Source organism: Trachypithecus francoisi, unplaced genomic scaffold (assembly GCF_009764315.1).
Source record: "Trachypithecus francoisi isolate TF-2019V2 unplaced genomic scaffold, Tfra_2.0 Lachesis_group6, whole genome shotgun sequence".
Taxonomy (NCBI): Eukaryota; Metazoa; Chordata; class Mammalia; order Primates; family Cercopithecidae; genus Trachypithecus; species Trachypithecus francoisi.
The window spans coordinates 88,375,492-88,385,879 of NW_022681471.1; the positions used below are offsets into that span (position 1 = coordinate 88,375,492).

Genomic DNA, 10,388 nt, shown 5'->3' on the forward strand with positions numbered 1-10,388 from the left:
GGTTGGGCAGCCTCAAAGGAAGCACACAGGCATGGTGGGCAGGATCACCAGAAAGCTTTTATTTTAACCCAGGGCCAGGGAGGCCGAAGCTTCAATCCTGCTGCTTGGTTCGGGAGGCCTCTGCATTGGCCCGGAGCACAGCCCCTGGGGATGGATACGGCCGCTGCTGGAAGAGGGGCCCAGCTGCTGTGGTGTCAGCGCCAGTCTTGGCCTCATTCCGCTTGGGGAGTCCTGTTGACCACGTGCCCCTGCCGGTGAAAGAGTCAGGGGATGGGGATGGGAGATGTGGTGGACACGGCCCACCTGGTCCCAATGAGGAATGGAGGAAGGAGGCAGGAGGATGGTGTTCACGTACTGAGTCAAGAGGGGTTGTCACTTACCGGGGGGCATCTGAGTATGAGCTAGGGTCCATGGGGTCTAACTCTTCATCCTTTCTGCTTACTGCTGTGGAAATGGCAGGCAAAGTCTTCAATAGAGGCACCAGGAGCCCCTGATCACTAAGCCCCACCCCACAAGAAGAAATGAAGCCCCTGGCTGCCATGTACCACAGCACCCTCCTCTAGGCCCCAGGTCCAGGCATCTTTTTGAGGGGAGGCTCCTCACGCAGTGTACCCTGCACCTTGCTGGTCTCACCGAGCCCCATGCTGCCCAGCTTACCCTTCTTGCTCTTGGGGTAGGGAGCCAGCTCCTCCCGGCGATGGTGGCGCCGCTCTTTGCCCTCTTCCCGGTCTGCCTTGTCATACCCGCGGTCCCGATCCCGTTCCCTGTCTCGCTCTCTCTCTCTGTCTACCTTGTCATAGCCACGCTCTCGATCCCTGTCAGATTTGTCGTGGCCCCGGTCTGACTTGTCGTGGCCCCTGTCTGGTTTCTCATGGCCGCGGTCCAACTTGTCATGGCCCCTGTCCGACTTGTCATGGCTCCGGTCCAACTTTTCTTCAGCATCTGGGGACACAAGTCTTGAAGTGACCTCTTGCCACCCAAGGAACCAGCAGCCTCTGCCTTCAACAACCTTGCTTGCCTGAGCTGGGCCCACCTGTCTCACCTGCCCCTCTGATCCACTATCATTCTACTTGGCCTCTCCGTGAGAACTGCTTAGATCACTCAAGGCACTCTTGTACCTGCCAACTCACCTGCATTACTGCTTCTGAGCTTCTTGGCCGATTTGGTAACCACAGAGTTGGGGTCATGTGGGGAAAGCCAGGATACGAGGTCTGTGTCCGCATTCCAGTAGTAAGGGAGCCCGCTGTGGGGCCGCAGGACAAGAGAAGTGTCAGCACAGATGTCCTTGCCTTGGATCCTCAACTCTCGTCTCCCCATTCTCTGCCTATACCTGCCCCATGTCAGGACCCCACAGGTAAGATCCCCAGAATCTCTTCTCCCGAAGAGAAAACACTGTCAGCAGGGTGTGGTGGCTCATGCCTATAATCCCAGCACTTTGGGAGGCCGAGGCAGGCGAATCACCTGAGGTCAGGAGTTCGAGACCAGCCAGACCAATATGATGAAACCTCGTCTCTACAAAAAAATACAAAAATTAGCCGGGTGTGGTGGTGCACACCTGTAATCCCAGCTACTTGGGAGGCTGAGACAGGAGAATCGCTTGAACCCAGGAGGCAGAGGTTGCAGTGAGCCGAGATCGCATCATTGTACTCCAGCCTGGGCAACAAGAGCGAAACTCCATCTCAAAAAAAAGAGAGAAAAGACAGTCTTCCAACCCCAGAGGAGCCAGGCCCCAGCAGGCAGCAACTTGGGTCCTGCAGATACCTAACACCAACACCCTCCACCCGAGGCTCCCTCCCTTGTGTCCCCCTATACCTCACAATCAAGGTCAGCACAGGAAAGGTGAAGTCACAAGTTAGTCCCCCTCACCAAGGCTCACCAGGAAGGGTCGAAAACCTTGTACCAGCTTGGTGGTAGGCCCTCCAACCTGGTGGCCTCATAGTCCACAGGATCATCGTCATAGTCTTCGGCAATGATCTCTTCCTCTGGTTCTGGCAGAACAAGGTGGGGACGAGGAGAGCAGTTAAGGACCAGGGGTGTCCTCACCCTACAGAGCCTAGAGACATGCACTCACATTCACAAGCCACACGTAAACGACGTGTGTGTGTGCCAGGAAGCATATGAAGTATCTTTCACATTCCAAATCCAACTCTCTGTATTAGGAGGTTTAAAAAAAAGGTTACCTCATTCTGTTTCTGGGTTCAGATGATGAGTTCTACTGTTAGCCAAAGCTATCTCGTTTCAGAGTTGATAGGGATTCATCAAAAAATGTACTCATCTTGGCCGGGTGTGGTGGCTCAGCTCATGCCTGTAATCCCAGCGCTTTAGGAGGCCAAGGTGGGTGGATCACGAGGTCAGGAGTTCAAGATCAGCCTGGCCAAGATGGTGAAACCCCATCTCTGAGACTAGCCTGGTTAACATAGTGAGACCTGTCTCTACAAAAAAAAAAAAACATTAGCTGGGCACAGTGGCACACGTCTGTAGTCCCAGATACTCAGGAGGCTGAGGTAGGAGGATCATTTGAGCCAGGAGTTTGAGCTTGCAGTGAGCTATTATCGTGCCACTGCACTCCAGCCTGGGCAACAGAGTGAGACCTGTCTCTAAACAAATAATAATAATTATATACCATAGGCACAGGTCACTCAATAGGCTTAAAAGAAAATCCAGCCTGGTCAACATGGTGAAACCCTGTCTCTACTAAAAATACAAAAATTAGTCAGGCACAGTGGTGCACGCCTGTGGTCCCAGCTACTCAGGAGGCTGAGGCAGGAAAATCGCTTGAACCTGGGAGGTGGAGAGTGGGCCAATATCATGCCACTGCACTCCAGCTAGGTGACAGAGCAAGACTCTGCCTCAAAAAAAAAAAAAAAAAAAAAGGCCGGGCGCGGTGGCTCAAGCCTGTAATCCCAGCACTTTGGGGGCCGAGACGGGCGGATCACGAGGTCAGGAGATCGAGACCATCCTGGCTAACACGGTGAAACCCCGTCTCTACTAAAAATACAAAAACTAGCCGGGCGAGGTGGCGGGCGCCTGTAGTCCCAGCTACTCGGGAGGCTGAGGCAGGAGAATGGCGTAAACCCAGGAGGCGGAGCTTGCAGTGAGCTGAGATCCGGCCACTGCACTCCAGTCCGGGCGACAGAGCGAGACTCCGCCTCAAAAAAAAAAAAACGAAATCAATGATCATTGCAATTTTATTTTATTTTATTTTTTTGAGACGGAGTCTCGCTCTGTTGCCCAGGCTGGAGTGTAGTGGCGTGATCTTGGCTAACTGCAAGCTCTGCCTTCCGAGTTCACATCGTGCTCCTGCCTCAGCCTCCCGAGTAGCTGGGACTACAGGCACCCGGCACCACGCCCGGCTAATTTTTTTGTATTTTTATTAGAAATGGGGTTTCACCCTGTTAGCCAGGATGGTCTCGATCTCCTGACCTCGTGATCCACCCACCTCGGCCTCCCAAAGTGCTGAGATTACAGGCGTGAGCCACCGCACCCGGCCTGGGATCACTGTCAATTTTATTAACCACAAGGTCTATACCTTGCACACAGTAGGCTTGTAATAGATGTCAGTTATCAATAAGGAGAAGATGCATTTTCCAGTGCCTGGCACACCATAGCCCCAAATAGATGCCAGTTTTTAGTATTACTGACAATAAGGTGTGATTTGCAGCCAGAGCACAGTAGGCCTAAATGATAGATCCTCACTGCAACTACATTTGGCACACAGGAGACAGCAGTAGAGGTTAGCAGTACTTCCTATTAGATACTATGTCATCACCCCCATAGAGTAATCCATGGATTTAACGTGGCATACAGTAGGTCCCAAATAGGCATTAGGTGGTCAGTATTATTTTCTGGGTTTTTTTGGATATTTTTGAGACAGGGTCTCCATGTGTCGCCCAGGCTGGAGTGCAGTGGCACAATCTCGGCTCACTGCACCCTCGACATCCCAGGCTAAAGCGATCCTCTCACCTCAGCCTCCCAAGTAGCTGGGACTACAGGCATGCACCACAACACACGACTAATTTTTGTATTTTTTGTAGAGAAGGGGTTTCGCCATGTTGCTCAGGCTAATCTCCAATCCCTAAGCTCAAGCAATACACCCGCCTTAGCCTCCTAAAGTGCTGGGAATACTGGCATGAGCCGCCACGCCCAGCCAGTCAGTATTGTTAAGAATGAAATATCAGCCGGGCACAGTGGCTTACACCTGTAATCCCAACCTTTTGGGAGGCCGAGGGTGGGGGTGGATCACCTGAGGTCAGGAGTTAAGAGGCCAGCCTGGCCAACATGGTGAAACCCGTCTCTACTAAAAATACAAAAATTAGCTGGGGGTGGTGGCACGTGCCTGTAATCCCAACTACTTGGGAGGCTGAGGCAGGAAAATCGCTTGAACCCGGAGGCGGAGGTTGCAGTGAGACGAGATCATGCCACAGCACTCAATCCTGGGCGACAGAGCCAGACTGTCTCAAAAAAAAAAAAAAAAAAAAAAAAATTTGCCAGGTGTGGTGAAGCCTGCCTGTAGTCCCAACTACTCGGGAGCCTAAGGCAGGAGAATCACTTGAACCAGGAAGGCGGAGGTTGTAGTGAGCCAAGATCGCGCCACAGCATTCGAGCCTGGGCGACAGAGCGAGACTCTGTCTAAAAAAAAAAAAAAAAAAAAATTCGCCAGGTGTGGTGAAGCGTGCCTGTAGTCCCAACTACTCGGGAGGCTAAGGCAGGAGAATCGCTTGAACCCGGAAGGCGGAGGTTGTAGTGAGCCGAGATCGTGCCACTGCACTCCAGCCTGGGTGCAGAGTGAGACTCCGCCTCAAAAAAAAAAAAAAAAAAAAAGAATGAAATATCTATTCCCCCAACCCGCTCCACTTGACACGCGGTAGAGATGGATGTCAGGAATCCATATCGTTAACAATGAAAAATGCCTGCCACCCCATTGCTTGGTGCACAGTTGGCCCACAATAGGTATCAAGCGTCAGTATCAACAACAAAAGTGCCTGTCGAGGCTGGCACGTGTTAGGACCATCTGCTTTTAGCCGACTCACCAGGCTCCAGATGTTTGAGGATGCCTCTCTTGGCCAAGCGGGTCTGCAGCGCAACGGGCAGCGGCATAGCTGATAGACCTAGGGACAGACGGACAAACTGACAAGCAGCTCAGATAGATTCATATCTGGATCCCGTAACCAAGCGCCTCCCGTCAACATGTACTCATCCGACTCCCATCTACTCAAATGAACTAGTAGTTGGGTGGACAGAACATACGCACTAAAAGATGTAAGAGTTATGTGGCAATATCATCGCAACTCTCACCAACCCTACTGTCCCGAAACCGGGTGCTCCAGGGCCCTGTTCCTCTCCCAGGCCCAGGCTCCGCCCGCCGCCTAAGAAGCCCGGCCCCTCCACACTTCAGAAATGGGCTCATCCAGCGTCCCCCAAAGACTGCCGGGTGGGAGAAACCAAAGCGCTGGGATGGGGGAGCAGAGGGCAGCACTTCCTCCAGCTCCAAAAGAGTGCGCCCACCCCAACATTACCAATACACTCGTGCAGGTAGTGGACGGCTGTCACACCGGCCGTCTCTCTCGTGTCGCCGCTAAGATACCTGAGCCCACACGACTCTCTTCCCAAAACACAGAAAGAGACCTTCTCTGAACGAGGCCTTCACTCCCTGAGCCTGAGAGTAACTGGACTACGCTCAGGAGGCAATGAACAAATGGCAGAAACTCTATTGGCCAATGAGAGTGCGCCCTTGGAGTGACATGCGGCGTAGCGACCCAATCGCTGTCCCGTAATAGGCGGAGAGCTCGGACGCCGGTGTGCGTCTACGCTGGGGGCGTGGCCTGACTGCGCTGCCAGACGCCAGCGCCATGGAGGAGTACGCTCGGGAACCTTGGTACGGCGATGGGCACTGGCATCCGGACTGTTGCTGCGACGCCAAGGCCAGCCGTGGGGGTCGGGCGGGGGAGGCATCGACCGCACAGAGCCATGTACCAGACTCGGGGGACTCTTAACGTATCTCCCGCTACCCCTACTCGGTTCCTGTCACTCGGGCTCCGTTATGAGGGGCCACAACCGTCTCCCCTCAGAAGGTGCGGCGAAGGCCGAACCACGCCATTTTTCTCCTGACTTCGTAATCTCCTAGTCCCTGTTAACGAAAAAAGACACGCTAGCTGATCCATCCTGGCTAGGGGTGGTACGGTGTTGTCCGGAAATCCCGAGTTGCCGCGGGTGGTTTTTCCCAGGTCGCCTTTGTCAGTGGGGGCGGGGTACGGATGAGCCTGCTGAGGGCCGGCGGGGACGGTGGATGCTTCCCGCGGTCGCTCTTGGGTTTTCCCAGTTGCGCCGGATTGAAAAGGGGCGGGGCATGGTTGGACGGGCACACCGTCGGAGAAGGGGTGCCACGCGGTCCTGCTTTGCTGACAATCTGTCTTGGCTAGTTAACACGCCTACGTCGCTTTTTGAAACGTCAACTCTGTGTGTGCCAATTCATTTAATCTTTGATCACAGTAAAACAGTTGGCTGATTCCTTGGTTGGTAGACAGGGCAAAGACTAACATTTCTCCCCCTTTGCCCCATTTCTCGCTTTAATGGCGGGGGGAGCTGTGGAAAAAGCGTGACAGGATTAGCTCCTTATTATCTGAAGTGTTTGTTCCTACTTAGGAACTTCTCATTCTGGTGACTTGGTTTCTCCCAATTAGAAAGAGTTCCTGTGACAGGGCCTGGGGAGGGCTCACATTAACCCCATCCTTCCCTTCCTGCTTGCAGCCCATGGCGAATTGTGGATGATTGCGGTGGAGCCTTCACTATGGGTGTCATCGGTGGCGGAGTCTTCCAGGCCTCAAGGGTTTCCGCAATGCCCCTGTTGTGAGTCCAGACCTTCTCTGGGTTGATGTGGGGTCAGCTGTCTTGCCCACAAGGGATGCTGCTCTGAAAACTGCTTGGAGCTGCCAGTCATATGCACTTATTCATTCTGGTGCCCACTCACCTACTGTGTGCCAAGCCTGGCTTCTGTATCTGGGATTTTGTAGGGATTGCAAACATGGCTTCTGTCTTCCACCCTCCACCCCACCCAAATGGAGCTCCTCTATGGAAATGCTGTGTCGTTCAAAGAGTCATCACCAAATCTTAAATATATGTGCAAAGCCAGACAGTTTTTTTTTTTTTTTTTTTTTGAGACAGAGTCTTGCTCTGTTGCCCAGGCTAGAGTGCAGTGGCATGATCTTGGCTCCCTGCAACCTCTGCCTCCCGGGTTCCGGTGATTCTCCTGTCTCAGCCTCCCGAGTAGCTGGGACTACAGGCAAGTGCCACCAGACCTGGCGAATTTTTGTACTTTTAGTAGAATTGGGGTTTCACTATGGTGGCCAGTCTGGTCTCGAACTCTGGACCTCAGGTGATCCACCTACCTCGGCCTCCCAAAGTGCTGGGATTACAGGCGTGTGCCACCATCCCTGGCCAATGTTTTTTGGTTTTTTTGTTTTGTTTTGTTTTGTTTTGAGACATCATCTTGCCCTGTTGCCCAGGCTGGTGTGCAGTAGCCTAATCAGGAATCACTACAGCCTCTGCCTCCCAGGCTCAAGTGATCCTCCCACCTCAGCCTCCCAAGTAGCTAGGACCACATGACTGCGCCACCATGCCTGGCTATTTGTTTGTTTATGTATTTATTTATTTGTAGAGACTGGGTTTTAACATGTTACTTAGGCTGGTCTCTAATTCCTGAACTCAAGTGATCCACCCACCTCAGCCTCCCAAAGTGCTGGGATTACAGGTGTGAGCCACTGCACCAGGACCAGACACATTTTACCTAGAGGCAGATTCTGACTCAGAAACCTGTATAGAGGAGAATGGCAGGAATTTAATTGGCAGAGGGAAGACAGCCTTAAAATTGAGAGAATTCTTTTAACATAGTTCTTTTTCTCTGACCACCTCCCCTCCCAGAAGATCGCAAATGCTGTGACTTTAAATGCCATCTATTAGCCAAAGTCTCTGCAATTTATATATGTAGCCCCGTCCCTCCCCTAGACTCCTGGAACTCTCCTCCCTGGATCTTTGCCCAAGTTTGTCATCATCAAGGTCTTAGCACAGATTCTCTCTCCTTCAAGAGGCCTTTCCTGACCCCTCAGCCCCAATCATATTTCTTCATGGCATTTCCTCTAGAGTGCAGATTGCTGTCTGAAGCACCCTTGTTTACTTATCCTTGCTCAAGGTCTGTGTCTCCCACTGTTAATGTGAGCTCTGAGAGGGCAGGGAGCAGATCTACCTTGTTCATGGCTGTGTCCCTGCATATGGCATGGTGCTTGGCACATATAGTAGGTACTTGTTAATCATTAACAAACGTATCAATGTATTAGCACTTCTCAACCCAGCTCTGAGAACACCCATGTTGGGGCGCTCTCCAGGCCCCTAGTTCTTGGCCACTTCTCCACATTTCTACTGCTGATACCTCTAACAGGTCTCCCATCTTTTTCCCTCTCTTAAAAGTTGGAAACCTGTCTGCCAGTGGCTTCAGCCCTGCCCTGACGGACTTCCTTCCTTTCCCCAGGGAATTCGGCACCGGTTGAGAGGTAGTACCAACGCTGTGAGGATCCGAGCCCCCCAGATTGGAGGTGAGGGGCTTGGGGAGATAGATATAGGAGATGTCTTGGCAAAGGTGGGAGTGGTTGATCCTTTGGGTCTAGGCTGCAAGTTGGAGGTTCAGATTCTAGCCCCTGCCGGAGACTTTCCAGAGGGGTGATGTTTCCCAACAATTGAATACGGAAGGGAAGAAAGTGGGTTCTGGAGTTTAAATCTAGGTCCTGACTATTCCCTGCCGTGGGACCTTGGGCTAGTGGCTTAACCTCTCTGAACCTCACCTGTACCGGGGATAGTGATAACAGTAACCACTTCATCGGTAGTTTTATATTTATGTAATTTATATACTATTAAGTGCTGGTTGCTATGCTAAACACTTTAATAACATTAACTAATATAAAATTGCAAAAGTAAAGTAACACAGTACCTCAAACAGGTCCTGGCACACAGTAAGCCCTCAGTAAACATTTTAACTATCATATTAACTGGGTTTCCTATTTCCTTCTTACTGAAACCCAAATCAGAATTCCAACTCTGTGTGGTGATTATGAAGCTCAAAGTTGCTCTGTTAAAAGCCATATGAAGGTAAATCTGCTTGTAAACATTTGTCAGCTCCCCATAAAGGTGAAGGGAACGTTGATGGTGATTATAGACAGCTTGAAGTGGGAGCTACCACAGGATGGGGACAGATAGGAAAATACTCTATGGGGGGTTGCTATCTGCCTTTGTGTCTGGGTTTTTCTCCCTGTTCTTGGCCAAAGCATTCAGGCCTTGGAAGTCCCCTGAGATGTGAATTCTCGGGATTTCCTACGAACTAATTAGGCCTCGGTTCCACTACAGGTAGCTTCGCAGTGTGGGGGGGCCTGTTCTCCACCATCGACTGTGGCCTGGTGCGGCTTCGGGGCAAGGAGGATCCCTGGAACTCTATCACCAGTGGAGCGTTGACTGGGGCTGTACTGGCTGCCCGCAGTGAGTACCCCCTGGCCCTAGCCCCTTCCACCTTGTTCTGCCTGCCCTCACCTCTGTTTCTCTGCCTCCAACTCCCCCAGGTGGCCCACTGGCATGGTGGGCTCAGCGATGATGGGGGGCATCCTGTTGGCCCTCATTGAGGGCGTTGGCATCCTCCTCACTCGCTACACGGCCCAGCAGTTCCGAAATGGTGAGTAACTGGTGGTCGGGGGAGTGGGAAATCCTCCACCTGGCCTCTTCCACTCATCCTTGCCCGAGTCTCCCTTCTCCAGCGCCCCCATTCCTGGAGGACCCCAGCCAGCTGCCCCCTAAGGATGGCACCCCAGCCCCAGGCTATCCCAGCTATCAGCAGTACCACTGAGGAAGCCACTGCCACCATGGGAGCTGCTTCTCGGTTCCCTCCCCGATGATCTACCTCGAAGGGAGGGCTGGCTCCCAGTTAGCCCTGGGACCCTCCAGAGAGGGCTTCTACTCTGCTCCCTAGTCCCAGGGTGGGGGTGGGGCACCCCAGCTGCCCTGACAGATGGGTCCCCTTTTTCTCTCTCAGGGCACCCCAGCCCCACACTCACATGTACGAAGTTCTCACCCCAGCTCCTTTGTGTGGCACCCTGATGAGTATTTAAAGTCCGTTTTGAAATGCCTATGTGTGGACTCCTTGAACTGCCTATGGGGCCCCTCCTTAGGACAAGGGGCAGAGCCTGCTTCAGGGACTCGGAAACCCTAGGACTTGGAGGCCTACAGCAGATGGGCTCTAGTAAATGTCTGTGGGCTGGATGAGCAGGAAGGGAGAATGAAGATGTGAATTAGCAACATGAATAAGGTTATCTGGGGCCAGGTGATGGGTCCTAGCTGTCAGAGGAACAAGCTTG

General features: G+C 52.5%; 2 protein-coding genes across 8 annotated transcripts; one reads left to right on the top strand and one right to left on the bottom strand.

Moving 5' to 3' along the window:
* Positions 1-32: 32 nt before the first annotated feature.
* PQBP1 (polyglutamine binding protein 1) lies at positions 33-5,712 on the bottom strand. Of its 7 annotated transcripts, none has more exons than XM_033201193.1 (7): positions 5,585-5,712; positions 5,031-5,108; positions 1,877-1,988; positions 1,131-1,243; positions 658-942; positions 381-444; positions 33-248 (listed from the first exon to the last, which is right to left on the bottom strand). In XM_033201193.1, the coding sequence occupies exons 2-7, from the start codon at positions 5,095-5,097 to the stop codon at positions 92-94; spliced, it is 798 nt and encodes a 265-aa protein (XP_033057084.1). In that variant the 5' UTR covers positions 5,098-5,108; positions 5,585-5,712; the 3' UTR covers positions 33-91. The 7 variants fall into 7 exon arrangements, with proteins under 7 accessions (XP_033057084.1, XP_033057081.1, XP_033057080.1 ...); XM_033201190.1 differs by having other exon boundaries at positions 5,517-5,692; XM_033201189.1 differs by lacking the exon at positions 5,585-5,712 and adding an exon at positions 5,296-5,461 and having other exon boundaries at positions 381-441.
* A 118-nt stretch (positions 5,713-5,830) lies between these two features.
* On the top strand, positions 5,831-10,160 carry TIMM17B (translocase of inner mitochondrial membrane 17B). The gene is given in 7 exon segments (XM_033201196.1): positions 5,831-5,875; positions 6,748-6,818; positions 6,821-6,846; positions 8,522-8,585; positions 9,391-9,523; positions 9,600-9,709; positions 9,792-10,160. Coding segments are annotated over 7 exon segments (519 nt in total). The 5' UTR covers positions 5,831-5,849; the 3' UTR covers positions 9,881-10,160.
* The last annotated feature ends 228 nt before the right edge of the window (positions 10,161-10,388 follow it).